Genomic DNA, 17,135 nt, shown 5'->3' on the forward strand with positions numbered 1-17,135 from the left:
AAAAACACAAACAAACTCGTATCATACTTGCCATTTTGAGCTGCAGTTTACATGTAGATTTCAGCTCAGAATTCTTTATCCTGAGTCCTTACACAGAACCCCGGCTTTTATTTAAAAGCTTGTTTTCCTTCTGTATACATCCAGATACATCCAGTGCTGGAATCCACTGGTGCTAATTTATGAAGCCAGTGCTGGTGGTATAACTGCTCCCAAGGACCCGGCTGCTTCAGGAACTTTTACATTTTATTAAAATGATGATCACATTCACAGTTATCCACAGCATGTGATTATGAATGTATTTTTTTACCAGCTTGACGCTTAAGCTTTCTTTCCCATTAATAGTAACTCTGCCATTATAATGAGAATAAATGCTACTGATACACATTTATTTCACCCATGAGCCAAAATTCAGGGACTATAAATGATAAGTATCCTATAATTTGAAAAATCAATCAACAGCGTGCTGAGTCCTAGCACATGGAGGAAGTAACGATCTGTTTGCAGAGGACGGACGGGCAGCACCCACGCACAGGGCACGCCGGTGCGCGAACAGCGGGGCGGGGGGCTGTGATTAGGACTTAGGGCAGCATGGAGAAGGCGGGATAAAGGAGCCCTGGCATGCAGAGAGAGGGAGGGAAGTGAAGGGAAATGGCATTTATGGATCGTAGGCATTTACAAAGCTTCCTACGAGCTAAGGTGCTCTGGACATAAGGAACAGAAAAACAGTCTAACCTGAGCTGCAAAGGGATTACTGCAAACAGTCAGGAAAGTGGGAGAATGCAGCCCAGGGGAGGAACTGGAACCAGAACAGCTCTGGCAAATTCACACGGGAACATAGGGAGAGGCATCAGGACCCTGAAAATGGCCTCTCAAGCATTTTCGCCATTCTTATTTAATTCCTGAGTTAAAGCCCCTATCGCCCTGGCTCAGGTCAACGCCTCCTCCTCGGGGTGAAGGAGGGCAGAGTACTTCTATCTACTCCCCAACTGAGACAGCAAGCAAAGGTGGGGCGCTCACTCCTCCAAAGGAAATCAGGGCACAAGGGAGAAAAGAAAGCACGAAGGAATCTCCTGCCCACTAGAGGCACTGAGCCTGATTTTTATATTTAATCCTCAAAGCAACTCTACCAGTCAGTATTACTGGCTGAATTTTACTGACAGAGAAACTGAGGCTTAGAGAGGTCACGTGACAGTGAGGGCCCAATCTGACCCCAGACTGACGCAGGATACCGTGTGCTCTCCAAGCCACCAGGCTGCAGAAGGCAACACGGCATGAGTCCAAATGCCACCAACGTTTTACTTTTTTATTTGATGGCAACTGCTAGAAAAGAACGGGAAAATCTGTGGAGAAGAGTACAAACCAAAAGAACTCTACTTGAATGAGGTAAGGAAGAATCTTAGAGTGTATCTATTTTGGACATGTCCAATCTTTTATCCTCAAAACCCTGGGTGAGAACAGATCCATTTCCTCTGATGTCTAGAGCTTCAAGAGGGATGGGAAGTCTACAAAAGAAATTTCCAAGCATCATCTCTTAACAATCCCAAAGAAAAGGGGACGAACATTCTAGAAGCTCCAGGGAGGTGCCCAAACTCTGCAGAAGTGCTGTTAAAGACACAGTGCTAGGACCCCATGAGGCAGGCTTAACTCTACGTCGTCAGCACTCCTGGCATTTCAACCCTGTTTCCTAATGATCATAACGAACGTGTCTACCTCACCCCCGAGGCCGGGAGCTCCAGAGAGACAGGCACTGTGTACTGTTCATTTTTGTAAACTACGACCAGCCTTGGTTACAGAGACGCTATCCACAAATGAAACATCAATGACTTTGAAATTTGAAAAAAGAAGGAAAACTCAGTCTAAGGAAGAAAAGGCCATCTGAGGAACATCTCTGTTTCAGCCTCACATCCTTGGTGGCTCATCTCCTAGAATCGACTCTACTGCTCCCAGGGTAGGGGAAGCGACTGAAGGCAGAGAAAGGAAACTGAAGGCTGGACACTCAGGAGATGCTCAGTAAACATGTGCTATGTGAGTTGGTACCACCCATCTGTCTGTCACTCAGAGTCCTCTCCAGACTCTCCAAGCTGAAATACCCCCTAAAATCGACTGCCAGAAAAAAAGTCATTTTGAGACTTTTCCACCAGCATGCTCTGAGCCACAGGGGTGCCTCTGACAACTCACTCGCGATCTGAGAGTTAAGAGAAGTCCATCCAACAGTCGTAAACATGACCCTGAACTGCTGAATCCACTTGATAAACTGCCATTCCATCTGCTATTTCTGGAGTTCCTACTACATGCTGGAGCCAAATTAAGCAATGAAAATACAATTAAAAAGATGACACCCACAGTTCCCCCAAGGAGCTCCCGGCCCGGCATTCTATTACAAATTGCTCTGGAAGCAGGTAAGCCTGAGCGCAGCCAGGACGCCTTCGCTCCCTCCTTCCGCCGTCACTGAGGGTGTGGGATGAGGCCCTCCCAGCACTACTGCAAGTGGCCGATGCACCATATTTCCATCAACTATTGCTGGCTTCCCTCCTCGTCTCCCTTCATGCATTCTCCCAAACGTGACGAGAGACTGGCCCTTCTCATCAAGGTCTCTTTTCTGCATTGAGCCCAGCCTTCCACAGCTCAGCAGGATTATGGGTTTGGGCTCTGGTGCTAGACGGCCTGGGTGATTCGAACGCAACTCTGTCTCTTACCAGCTGAGAAATCGTGGGCAAGTTTCTTAACTTCTCGAAACTCTATCCATGAACAGTATCTTCCTCAAGGAGCTCTGCCAAGGATCACAGAGTTCATCGACAGAAAACCTTAGCTCAGTAAGGAGAATTAACAGTACGCACCTGACGGCTCGCTGCTAGTGTGACAGCCACTCTTGCACACTTAGTGTCTTCATATTAGGGTTCCTCCCCTGCCAGATTAACAGACACCTGCCAGGAGTGGCTTTTTCTTCTTGTTTTCAAAAGGTGACCACCACAGGGTGCCAGGAATAAACCCCGCACCTCCTTGGCCCCCGATGCTCACCAGCTATCGCGTACAGGGTTGACTCTGGGCTCTGAGCCACGCAGCGTGCGGCGTGTGTGTGCAGGTAGGTGGAGCGGTTTCAACGCCCTGAAGGACACCTAGAGAAAGAAGGCTCAGGGACTCCCTTTTCACTGGGATGAATCACAGAAGAGGAATTCAGCTGTTGGGGTATTTTAAATAGTCCTATTACTTAAAATGAACTGTTTTTCTTCCTTTGCCCTTTTGAAATGGAAAGAGTAGTGCATCAGCTTCTCCCCCACATCCTTGCACTGCTCCTCTCTGACGCGTGTTTACAACTCTTTCTTGGTGAAAAGCAACCCATTAATAAAATGACAGATAGCATCACAAAGAATGGGCTTGATTAATGCTACATAAAGGGTTCGCAGAAGTCTTGCTGTAATGAAATGCTAATGCTACTCACAGATGAAAGATCACTGACAGAACCTCACTTGGCAACCAAAATTCAGAATAAAAAAAATCGATGCGGGGTAGTAAATGCCACCGAGGACCGTCTCTGCTTTAGCCTCATGTCTCTCCCAGCCTGCTGACTGGAGCCATCAGCTCCACTGCCCCCAAGGTACGGGACTCACAGAAGGACGCGAAGGAAGGCTTACAGCCGGCAAGGGAAGGCTTCACACCCTGACCACCGCTCCCTCTCTCATAGGTAACAAAGCAACAACGCAAGTGGATCCGACAGTAATACACACCTTGATCTTCCCCGCACACCCCGGCTGGAACACAGTGAGACTTCCTCATGGTCAAAGCGGGAATAAACAGTGAATGAACCAACCAAGCAAGCACCTGGCCCACGAACGAACTGTGGGGCTTCCTCAGAGGGTCAAGCAGCCAGTCAATTCATCCTGAGCCGGAGCTTCTGATGACCACATCAGGCCCCCAGATGCGCCCCAGGCCCAGAGCCCCAAGGAGTCCAGGGACACGAGCACCGGTCTCTAGCCTGCGTGGCTCTGACAACAGCCACACAAGTGGACACCTCGCCCTGGCTCCCCTGAAAGGGACAGGAGCTCCCAACGCCCTTTCACTCTGATAAGAATCCTTCACCCTTCTTAGCATAGCAAACAAGAGCCATGCATGTCTTAGAGAATTTCAAAGACTTTCATTCAAGGGCCATGCAGCATTTACCGCTGGTCAAAAAACAGTCACAGACACAGAGATGAAACAGACAGTCTCGGCCATTGAGGATGTCACAGTCCCGAGGGTAAGGGGCCCGTTCCCCTCTCTACCCAGCTTTCTGCCACCAGCCAATCCTGGTCTTGTGACCCCCCCCCTTGAATGAGGGTCCATGGGTGGGCGAGATGGTGGGGAGAGACCCTGCAGGGACAGTCTCCCCAGAGCCCAGGCCCTCTCGTCCTGTTTGGAACACTTCCCCCGGCTGTCGGTTTTGCTAAGATCCCAGCTTGCCTTTCCCTGAGCTCACTGTATTTAGAACTCAAGTTGCTTCAAGCCACTTCCCTTCCTTAGAGGTCATTTAGAAACCAGACGAAACAGACCACAAGGAAGGCAGCCTGAACCAGGCAGGAGCGCAGGGGCTCCCCCTCAAAGGCTCTGCCCCTGGGACCCACCCCAGGTCAGGGATGTCTCCATGGCAACGGCGGGTGTTTTTCTGATTCCAAAAATAGAACTTACTATAGGAAAGTCCTGACAAAAGTACTGAGAACACTTATGTTCTTTTATGTGTGTGTGTATACAAACACATGGCATAATAAATGCTGTCACCACGTGACCACATGTGACCACACCAGCACATACTGTATATACTAGGTACCTAATTGAGAGCTTGGCCTCCCAGCTTTACCACTGAGTATGGTGATAACTAATCGTTTCTGACAAAAACACTTTATCAAAGAGGTACCTTTATTTTTCATTTATCAAGAATATTTTATCAGATATTAATGACATGCGTTATCAAAAGGGACTTTTTAGTATCTATCAAGGTAAGTATCTGGTTTTCTGCTTTGATCTATTAATGGATGGATTTAATAGATGAATATCCTAACATTAAACCATGCCAGGAATCCTAAGTAAATCTTACTTTTTATGTGTGTTTTTCCTTTAATATAAAACTGAATTTGACTGGGTGATAGCTTTCTTGAATTTTTAATGCATCCATGCACAAATGCTACTAGTCTATAGTTTTCTTGTTCATGCTATTTTTATCGAGTTTTTTTTTTTATATTGGAGTGATATACACTTGAATCAAGGGAACAGATACAGATTTTTTAAATGCTGTAAGGAAATATAAAGAGCAAAGGGCTTTTTCTGTGCACCTTGAAGGGTTTCCTGGAAACCACATAAAACCATCCAGGCTTGCAGCCTTCTGGGATGCAGTTCCTCCTTAACTTTCACAACTTTCTTCCACAGGTTTTTTGGTCCGCTCGGGTAGTAGGCCTCGTCTTCAATTATGACACTGAGCGCTGTGCTAGAAAACAGCCCATCTCATCCACATTTCCCCGTTTATCAGCGCGAAGCTGTACGCGATAGTCTCCTGTTTCTAATCTTCTCCAAATCCAAGAGTACATTTGTTTTCTTATTTTTAACATTACAGATGTATGTTTTCTCTCTTAATCTCCTTGCCACGATTTCTAATTAAATGATATGTTTCAAAGAACCATCTCTTACTTTTCTGTACCAATGACAGTGGTGCCCCCACTTTGTGTTTTGCTTGTTGGGGGAGGGGGTGTGGAGTGTGTGACTGGTTGTTTTGCTAACATTGTTCAGCAGGCTGGGACTGCTGCGTGTAAAGTCCCCAAAGCAGCCAGTATCGCGGACTCTGCCAGCCTTACCTCGATGAGCTTTCTTTCGTAGGAGCTTGCAAGTTCCTCGGCGACTTCTCCCGGCTTCTGCTCAGGGACTGCAACTTCTCCATCAACATTCCAAAGATTTGGTACAACTTTAGGAAGAGAAAGACATTCCATAAGTATTTTGACAGTAATCAAAAATAATTCTCCTAGTTTAAAAAAAAAATTCTTCTTCTCCAAATGACTTCTCCAGAGAGGAAGCTCTTGTTCAAGGGGGAAAAAAAAATCACCATTACTAATCACTTTAATATTGCAACATTTTCACAAAGGTGCAATAAAGTGAATATAAGCTGTATTTAAAAATGGAAGAATTGTCATAGAGACAGATGCACAGGAATCTGGGGAATAATTTTGTCACTGCTTCCCATTTCAGGGAAAAGCAGACAAGATGTAACAGCCTATGCTTGCAGCTTTTATACTGGTCGGATTTCTCCTCCAAAGAAAAAGTTTTCCAGTGAGGTAGTGTCTGCCTACAGCCTGATGTGAAATGGTAAATTGGGCTCAGATTACATTGAGAACCAATAAAAATTGGCATTTACTGACTGTATGTAAAGTAAAAGCAAGGCAGCTTCTGGACAAACTCTAAAACCAATGCACAAGGACAACGCAAAGGTGCCTTCAGGAGAGACGGGCTCCCGGGTCAGCACAGGAACGAGCATAGCAGACACCCCTGGGCGTTGTGTCTACAATCAGGTGTGTATCCTCGGATGCAAACTTTATAGACAAGAGTAACTAGATAAAAACTGAGAAGGAGCCAGATAATTCCAAGCAATAAGTAGAACAAAAGCAGGGAAGAAGTCCTGCACGAGCAGTTAAGAAGAGGACCCAGTGCTGGGACTGCAGACCACGGATGCGCCCCAGGTCTGACAACAAGCACCAGCCGCGCGTCGTTCTGAGATGAGACTCCTGGATGCCCCGTCAAGTGCAACGAGACGGCGATGGACCAAGCAGGAATCTAAGGCGAGCCCTCCAGGGCCTGGGATGTGAGAGACAGGGACCCCTGTCAGGCACTGAGGGACAAAGTCAGCGTGGGGAAAGGCTGAGCAGAAACAGGAGTCGCTGTGCCCAAAATGACCTGTGGCCCCGTCTTCAGCCCTTCACTGAGCCTCCATCAGGTCACAAATGGTCAGGGCTCGTGGGGGCAGCAAGGCCCCTGAGTGACAATACAGAACACGCTGGAATAAGACCCTAAGTTGTTTCCATCCCAGGAGTGACTACAGCGCCAGCCTCCACCACCAGGAGTGACCCAGTAACGGCATTAACTTACGTTCACATCCTCTCAAAATCTCATTAAAGACCAATTTAAAAATTCTTCCTAAAGGCACCCACCTTAGAGAAAAAGAAAATGAGAGAGCAAACAACACAACAAAATTTTAGAAGCTGAGAAGCAGGTAAGTAACCTGACAGACCCGAGAAAATTTCATTCTCAGCTGCAAGGGAGCAACTCCAAAACGCAATCTGATTCAAATGAACAACTCCCATACAGTGCTGACACAGGACGCTTCTAGGCGTGGGGGTGAGCTCCAGCTCAAGTCAAAAGAAGGGATAAAAAGTCTGTTTTAAGAAGCAGCTAGAAGACAACGAGGGGGTTATTCTCTGGGAAGGGTTTAAAAAAAAAAAAAAAAAAGGCAGCCAGACGTGCCTGAGTTGAAGGCAGGGATACCTTACTGAAAACAGGTAAAGAATTCTCTTTACACACTGAATTCCTGAAGTTCTCTCATTCGTCTTCCCTCCCCACCACTCCCTGAACAGCAGGCAGCTAGCATGTACCTCTAACAAAGGGAACAGAAAGTATTTCCCTAGGAATCTACCAGCCAAAGAGAAAAGACATAAAGGGCCCTGTGAGGGGCTCTCCAAGGAAATGGCACAACCCAATCACCCCACCAAGAAATGACCACAGACAAGTTTTCAATTGGCACCTTGGTACCCCACTCCTACATCTGAGAAGACAACCAGAAATCACCTTACCTTTGAGACAAGCACCTAAGACAAAAAGACAGGGGCTGAAATTAACAGAGAAACCGACATGTAGTACATAAAGATCATTTAGGGAGAAGAACACCTCAAAAGCAAACTATTGGTAACACTCCCAGAGAGAGGAGAAGGTGCAGTTGAGAAACAGGAAGAGGGAGATACTTAAAAAGAACACACAGAGTGTAGAAAAGCCCTTTGGAAAGCGAAACTATGAGCAGAAAGGGAACACCAGGTATAAGGGATGGATGGTAAGGAAATTTCTGGAGAATAGAGCCAAAGCATGACAAAATGGAGACTAAAAAAGGAAATTAAGAAGTACCAAATGAGAAGAGCTCATGAAAGCAAAAAAAAAAAAAAAAAAAAAAAAAAAAAAAAAAAAAAAAACAGAGAAGAGGCAATCACAGATATAACTCAAGAAATGTTCCAGAATCAACAGACACAAGTGCTGAGGTTGAAGAGTTCACTGAAGACTAGTACGATGGTGACCGATGCTGACACACTTGTGGTGAAATTCCAGAACATGAGAGGCAAAGAAAAGAGGGTACAAATTCCCAGAGTAGAAGCAGAATTTTTACAAAGGATGAAAAACTAGAAATGGCACAGGATTTCTAAACGGCAACACTGTAACCTAGAAAACAATGGAGTGATACTCTCAATGTCCTGATAGGAATTATTTCCAACCTAGAAATGATACACGAAGCCAGACCATGTGAGAAGTAGGGAAAAACATTTACAGACAGGCAGCCTTTCAAAAAATTGACCTCCCACCAAAAGAAGAGAAGAAATCTAGGAAGAGTAAAACAGAGAGGCCAAGATAAAGAGGATCTAACACAAAAGTGAGTTTAAGAAGATTCTTCATGACAACCAGAAGTGGAGAAAACCCGCATGGCCATTACGGATAAATGGATCAACAAAAGGTGGACTACCCATACGGTGAATTACTGCTCAGCCTCAAAAAGGAATGGAGCACTGACACAGGCTACCACATTGATGAACCTTGAGAACATGATGCTGAGTGAAAAAAACCAGACACAAAAGGCCACATACTGCCTGATTCCATGAAATGTCCCAGGTAGCACTGGTTTCCAGGGGCTGGGAGGAAGGAGTGATGGGGAGCTAATGGTATATGGTTTCTTTTGGGGAAGATAAAAATGTTCCTGGAATCAAAAATAATGATAGTTGCACAACCTTGTCAATATACCAAAACCAGTGAATCGTGCACCTGAGAGGGGTGAATTGCGTGGTATATAAATTATATCTCAATAAAGGAGGAGGAGGAGGAGGAGTGAAGTGGGGAGTACAGGCCAGCAGAGGAGTCAGGCTTCTTGCAGCGACAGGTCGGAGGACTTCAGGAGACGCTGCCTCCAGATGAAACTGATGCCTCAAGTTTCTGACCATGTCGTGTAGATTTACATAATTGAGGGAGTATTTGGAGTTGAATTAATGATAAGTTTGCAGAACACCAACAAAATTTAAAAACAAATAAGTATTAACGCCAAAAAAAACCAAAGTTGTCCAAAAATAATGATCATGTACCTCATGGCTGAGCTGTGGAGAGCATTTTCAGAGTCATAATAATGTAATCATGGACCCCTGACCAAATCATAATGACTACATGAGTGTGCTAGATTATATGACAGCTGAAGTGTGTGTGTGTGTGTGTGTGTGTGTGTGTGTGTGTGTGTACATGCACTTTGAAAGAGTGGAAGATCAGAGAATGCTACCTTTCATTTTCCACAATGAGAAATCAATAAATAACACCTACAAATAAAAAAATCAAGTGGCAATATACACATATTATTCAGAGATAGCAAGGTAACTACTAAAAAGCTTATTTTAAAAGTTTGAAGCAGTTGCTAGTGGGGAATGGGAAATGAGGGAAGATGGTGGTTAGAAGTATCAGGTCTTGCATGGCAAGGCTGTGTACAAAAGTTTAATTTTTAAAAAAAACTGAATTCAATTTTATTTGGTGAAATAAAATTTTTTAAAAAATTTAAATAAAAAGCTAAAAAGCTGAAAGCATTTCCTCTCTAAGATCAGGAACAAGATAAGGATGCCCACCCTGACCACTTTTATTCAACATATGATTGGAAGTCCTAGCCACAACAATCTGACAAGAAAAGTAAAAGGAATCCAAATTGGAAAGCAAGAAGTAAAACTGTCACTGTTTGCTGATGACATGGAAAATCCTAAAGATAACCACAAAAAAACCACTAGAGCTCATCAATGAACCAAGTTGCAGGATATATAATTAATACACAGAAATGTGTTGCATTTTTATTTACTTATAATGAACTATCAGAAAGAGAAGTTAGGAAAACAATCCCATTTACCATTGCATCAAAAGAATAAAATACCAGGAATAAATCTAACCAAGGAGATAAAAGACCTTTACTCGAAAAACTATAAGGTACTGGGTGAAGGAAACTGAAGCTGACACAAACAGAAAGATATACCATGTTCATGGATTGGAAAAATTAGTATTGTTAAAATGACCATAATATCCAAGGCAATCTACAGATTCGATGCAATCCCTATCAAAATACCAATGACATTTTTCACAGAACTAGGAATACTTCTAAAATTTGTATGGAAATATAAAAGACCCCAAATAGCCAAAACACTCTTGAGAAAGAACATAGCTGAAGGCATCACACTCCCTGACTTCAGACTACACTACAAAGATACAGCAATCATGACAATATAGTAGTGGCACAAAAAGACACAAATATATCAGTGGAACAGAATAGAGAGCCCAGAAATAAAACCACACACTTTTGGTCAATTAACTTACAACAAAGGAGGCAAGAACATACAATGGAGAAAAGGCAGTCTTTTCAATACGTGGTGCTGGGAAAACTGGACAGCTACATGTAAAAGAGTGAAATTAGAACATTTTCTCACCATATACAAAAATGAATTCAAAATAGATTAAAGAACTAAATGCAAGACCAGAAGCCATAAAACTTTGAAAAGAAAACACAGGCAGAACACCATTTGACATAAATTGTAGCAATATTTTTTGTATCTGTCTCCTAAGGCAAAGGAAACAAAAGCAAAAATAAACAAATGTGACCTAATTAAACTTTAAAGCTTTTTCATAGCAAAGGAAATCATTGACCCAAAAAGAAAAATAAAGACAACCTACTGAATGGGAGAAAATATTTCTAAATGATATGACAGATAAGGAGTTAATGTGCAAAATATATAAATAGCTTATACAACTCAATAACAAAAAGAATAATTAAAAAATGGTCAGAAGACCTGAATAGACATTTTTCAAAAAAAGATACACAAATGGCCAAGAGGCACATGAAAAGATACTCAACAGTGCTAATCATTAGAGAAATGCAAATCAAAACCACAATGAGACATCACCTCACACCTGTCAAAATGGCCATCATCAAAAGACCACAAATAACAAATGTTGGCAGGAATGTATATTGGTACAGCCTCTGTGGAAAACAGTATGGAGGTTCTTCAAAAAACTGAAAACAAAACTACCATATGATCCAGCAATTCTACTCCTGACTATATACTGGAAAAATCAAAAATACTAATTCGAAAAGATACATGCAACCTTATGTTCATAGTAGCATTATTTACAATAGCCATGGCATGGAGGCAACTTAAGTGTCCATTAACAGATGACTGGATAAAGTAGATACACACACACACACACACACGAATACTACTCAGCCATAAAAAAGAATGAAAATTTGCCACTTAACAATAACATAGATGGACCTAGAGGGTATTATACTTAGTGAAGTATGTTAGAGAAAGACAAATATTGTATTTTATCACTTATATGTAGAATCTAAAAAGTGAAACAAATGAACAAATATAACAAAACAGTAACAGACTCACAGATATAGAGAACAAACTAGTGGTTACCAGTGGGGAGAGGGGAGGAGGGGCAAGATAGGGGTAAGGAATTAAGAGGTGCCAACTCCTATGTGTAAAATAAGCTACAGAGATGTATTATACAGCATGGGGAACATAGTCAATATTTTATAATAACCTTAAATGGCATATAATCTATAAAGATTTTGAATTACCAAGTTGTATACCTGAAACAAATACTGTAAATCAACTATACCTCAATTTCTAAAAATTAAAAAACAATTTTTAAAGCAGAATTTGAAAGGAGGCTACTGTTAGCAAAGTTAGATACGACAGCAGCAGTGCCCACTGGAGCAGGGCAGGCGCCCCCATCACAAAGCTGGATGCAGCTGAGGAGCAAAGCCGGGGGCTAGTACCACTTGTCTAAGGTGTGTCGGACATGTGACAGCACAGTTGCACTCTGTGCTCTCCAAACGACTTTCCGATCCTGGCCTGACCTAGGCTGCTTTCCTCCAGAAGAAGATCTTGCTGCTGGGGAAGACATGGCCATCCAACCCGCTTGATCTCTGCACATCTCATTAGAAATCAAGCCCCTGGCCTTCTGCCCTCCGGCACCAGGCCCTCTGTAGGCATATTTAAGAGGAATCAGCCATCTGCACTGGAGGAGGCAGAAGCATAAAAAGCTTTTTAACCTTCAAGACACCGGGGGACAGACCTTGGGTAGTCATGAACCTACAGAAGGTCTTTCAGAAACCAGCCAGGCCAGTTTTGCAAATCTCTGCCCTCCTGCTACCTGACTCAGCTCCACCAACTTTAACAAGCACTTCAAACCCATATATAAAATAACATAATAAAAAAACGAATCCTAACTATGTCACACTTACCTCATCAGGAGGCAGCCTCTAAGATGGCCCTGAACGACCCCTCCCCTCCTGGCATAATATATTCTAACATAAAATCCCCTATCCTTTGAGCGTGGACTGGACTTAACCTCTGATGAACAGAACGTGGCTAAAGTAATGGGACGTCACTTCTGAGATTAATTCATAAAAAGACTGGCTTCTGTCTTGGGTGCCTTATCTCACTCACTTATGAGCAAAGCCAGCTACCATCTCCTGAGCTGCCTTTTAGAAAGACCCTTGTGGCAAGGAAATGATGTATCCAGCCAACAGCCAGCCAACCTGAGGACAGGGGTCTGCCATCAGCCACACCTGTGGACACGCATCATCGCCCTCCGTCAAGCTCTGAGCTGACAAAAGCAGCCTCGGCTGATGCCCTGCCTACAGCCACACGACAGCCTCACAGGGCCTGATGGCTAAGCCATGCACAGATTCCTATCTGACATCAACTGTGAAATAGCAGGTGTGCATTGTTTTAAGCTGCTAAATTCAGGGGTCATTTGTTGCGTAGCAACAGATAGCTAATACCGTACCTTTAGTCGTTCTCGTCTAGGTATTTCTTCAGACTGGTCTGAATGAGACTCTGAGTCAGACCTCAGAGTTACAAAGATGGTGACATGGCTCCACATGGATGACATTTATCAAAGAGAAAACTCAAGAGGGGGACTCGCCTGCTGATGTATCTCTACAGCTAAAGGGTTAATATCAGGAAAGTGAGGGGAGCCGTCTCACCGGTTAGACACTCCCCACCTCTCCACCAGCAGCAAGGTCAGTCTGTGGTGAGGCACCAGAGGTCAGCCGTCCTTTAGTCTAAGTCCGTATAAGCACTGCATCTGATTTGTGTATTTTCAAGTCAAGATTTCATCTGCCTTGGGAGCAAGAAAACGTGGGGGTGTTCGAGGAAGGCAGCACAATGAAAGTGTGAGTGACGTCAGCTCATCTGAGAGCAAGATCCCATTCCCGACCCTCTGCACATCCTCCAGGAAACCAGCCTGGATGGAATTCTGGAAGTCCGATCTGAACAACAGATACAAACGTCTGTGACTGATCAAACTTCAAGTCTGTGGTTGTTAAGATGCCTATTTCCCGAGAGTGCTCTATAGGCTTTGGAATGGAAAGACAGACAATTTAATAACCCAGGAGGAAACTCTGTTCATGTCCATATAGCTCATTCTGAATTCGAGAATACAAGACTTAAAAACATTGTCTAGCAACACCATCTTAAACCTAAAATGTTTTCAGTAAGAATCTCAGTCCATATGCTGAGTTACTTTGACAGTGCTCAAAACTTGACCTCCTGCTGGTCCCCAACAGGACAGAAAGAAACTTTCACCTACATGATTAACTATTTCAATCTTGGATTAGAAACTGAAGTTGTACAGTAGCCCCCCTTATCCACAGTTTTACCTTCCACGGTTTCAGTTACCTGTGGGTCAACCATGGTCTGAAAATATTAAATGGAAAGTTCCAGAAATAAACAATTTCCAAGTTTTAAATCACACGCTGTTGTGAGTGGCATGGTGAAATCCTGTGCTGTCCTGCTCCATCCAGCCCAGGATGTGAATCACCTCTCTGTCCAGTGTGCCCATGCGGCGTACATCGCCCGCCATTAGCACAGGGAAAAACAGTCTATGTGGGATTTGGTATTATCCGCAGTCTCGGGCATCCACTGAGAGTCTTGGAATGTACCCCCGGCGGATGGGGGAAACTACTGCACAAAAAGGCCAAAACATAAACATAGGTCCAAGAGCAAAAAGAAGCAAGGGCCGCATTCAATTTGTTGAACAAAATTGGAAAGCTACACCCATACACAATGGGCTGTCATAAAAATGAAGCAATGGTATTGCTTCCTCTTACTCAGCACTTTGGAGTTTACAAAGCACCTTCAAAAGCACAACTCACTGGAGCCTCCATACAGAACTCAGGCTGCCAGCTCAGGTTTGTGCCAAAGGTAAAGACATCGACATGACCTGCCTAGCACAGACGGCCCCGTAACCCCATCAACCTCGTTAACATCCACATTAGTCAGAGGAAAACCTACACTTTATTTACTTGCACATATTCTAAGGAGTCAGCACTTTTCTCCTGTATTTCTATGATGGCATAATTATACAAGTTAGAGTCCAAATGGAAAAACTTGGCAAAAACAATAAGCCGTGTTCTCTCTAAATCCAAATAGTCAGATACTGAAACTGTTTTGGTAGAAGCACAAAGACGTTTACTTTAAATCAGAACTATTTTTCACGTTGCAGAAAAGCTGTGGGTTTGTTAGCACCGTTAGTAGGTCATTTAAACTTAGAGAACACGACACGGTTTTTCACCTCCTTGCAGCCTGCCAACACTGGTTGGGGGTGCCTGCGATAAGTCACCTGAAATAAGCAGGCACGATGCTGCTCTCACTAGCAGGCAAGGCACCAGAGAAGACATGGGGGTTTTTTTTGCCTAAATTATTTTAAGCGAAACTTCAAATACCATGGAAAGCAGCATGGCAAACAGTATGATAAGGTTACTCTTTTGCTTTCAATTTCAACAAGCTTAGCACAACCCCAGATGCAAACAGTATGAGACGCCGGTAGTATCAGAAGATAAAGAACCATTTGAAATTCAGGGATGGTTCCCTTTTGTCCATTCTAATGGACAAAAAAGAGGTGTGCTGGGCTCTGTAACAGCAGGCCAGGTTTGGAGCGATGGGAATCTGGGACGCTTTAACATTCCAAAGGAAAACAACTCCTCCTGGATAAGGTGACAATGATCCTTACAAGACAGCAGGCACCCACACTGTCCCAGCAGAGGAAGCAGTCTTCATACCAGCATCCACCATTCTCCACATGCTCGCTGTGACAAGGGGCAAGCATGGCGAATGAGACAGTGTGAGCTCTGCAATCACAGATACCAGGTGCAATGCCTGGCCCCACCCCTCACCAGTAAGTGATCTTGGGCAAGTCAACAACTAGCTACTTAAAATTCATTACATGCCAGGCACTATATACTAGACACGTAATACAGGGATGTATGGGATGGGGGTAGAGAATGCCAGTATGAAGCTTACACTCAAACGGGAAGATTCAAAAAATAAAGAACCCTTCAGTATGTCAGGCTGTAAGAAGTGCTATGGAAGGGTTAAGCATGATTTGGGAAAATATTAATTAAAGTGTAAGGAGAGGGCTCACTACAGAAGGACCATCTGAGCAGAGACCAGAAAAATGTGGGGGAGTAAGCCTTGCAAAGCCCTGGGGAAGAGCATTCCTGGTAACAGCAAGTGCAAAGGCCCTGAGGTAGGCACAGGCCAAATGTGCTCCAGAAACAGCAGGGAGGCTAGCGTGGCTGCAGGAAAATGGATGAGGAAGAGATTGACAGGAAATGAGACCACAGAGGAGATGGCGGGGGCTTGCAAGCTGTGGCATTTTATTCTGTGCAAAACTGGAAGCCTCTGAACAAAAGGTGGGGTGATCACGCTTATTTTTTTTTTAAAGATTATTCAAATGGCTGTATGAAGGGGTAAGTGTGGAAGTTGGGAGGGTAGGTATAGTGGCTGGGGAGGTACACAGCTCAGATGTCCCTTCAAGGAAGAACTCTCTGTTCTACATGTAGCAAGGGGTGCAGTCGGCTGACAACCTCCAGTTATAGCACCTTCCAAATGTGCTCTGCCTCGCGGGCAGCCCCAGTCAACAGCTGAGCAAGGAGTGGTTCCTCTGGGTGCTGTGGGACCCTTCCAACGAGCAATCTTTGCACAGAGCTCCCCACCAGGCTGGGTGGGCAAAACTCTGTTAGATCTGCATCCAAGTCTGAGGCTTTCCCTGCCCAGTGCTGCCTGCCTCCTTTATCTTTCATAGGCATCATCCCCCGGGCCATCTCCTACACTAACTTTGTCGCAGCATCTTCCTAGAGAACCCAGTGCACAGAGCTGGTTAGGACGCTATGACAGTGGTCCAGGCAGGAGGTGATGATCTTGGCTTGGACCACAGTGACAGCAACAGGTGCGACAAGGAGTGGAAGAAGGCCAGAAGGAAAGGTCAAGAAGAATTGCAGATGGATTTGATGTGGGGTTTGGATGAAGACACAAGTCAATGGAACACCAAGACTTGGCTTCAGGGACCTGGAAGAATGGAACTATCATTTGACTGAGCTGGGGAAGCCTGGGGAAGGAGCAGTGTAGGCGGAAGGAGCAGGTGACCACCAGGAGCATGGTTTTCAGACAAGTTAGATTTGATACAACCATGAGCCATCTGGGAAGAAATGCCACCGATGCAGTAGCAGGTGAGTGCGGAGTTTAGGGGAGACATCAGGGTTGGAGATACAAAATTAGGAGACAAGAGCATAAAGATGATCAGAACCACAGAACTAGGCGAGATCATCCAACCTTTGAAAGTAAGCTTCCTCCTGTTTAAAGTAATAGTAGTAACAGCCCCAACCCCAAAGAGCAACAGGGTAAGACACCGCAATGCAGGCAAAGCACTCAGCACCACGCAAGGGGGACAGGTGTCGTCACTGCTGGGGTCATCCTCGGACCGCAGTTCTGCCTCGCCAGGCACACTGCTGAGCGTGTCACTCTATTATACATTGTTCTCACAATAAACATGCA

At 44.4% G+C, this 17,135-nt stretch overlaps 1 protein-coding gene across 3 annotated transcripts in view; it reads right to left on the reverse strand.

The window, feature by feature from the left end:
- Positions 1-17,135, reverse strand: part of SNX29 (sorting nexin 29) — a 587,367-nt gene that overhangs the window by 230,476 nt on the left and 339,756 nt on the right. For all 3 annotated transcript variants that reach the window (XM_032460769.1, XM_006190981.3, XM_032460771.1), the window contains one exon: positions 5,820-5,926. In XM_032460769.1, coding sequence (XP_032316660.1) covers positions 5,820-5,926 — 107 coding nt within the window. The remainder of the gene's footprint in view (positions 1-5,819; positions 5,927-17,135) is intronic.

Source organism: Camelus ferus, chromosome 18, assembly GCF_009834535.1.
Source record: "Camelus ferus isolate YT-003-E chromosome 18, BCGSAC_Cfer_1.0, whole genome shotgun sequence".
Classification (NCBI taxonomy): domain Eukaryota; kingdom Metazoa; phylum Chordata; class Mammalia; order Artiodactyla; family Camelidae; genus Camelus; species Camelus ferus.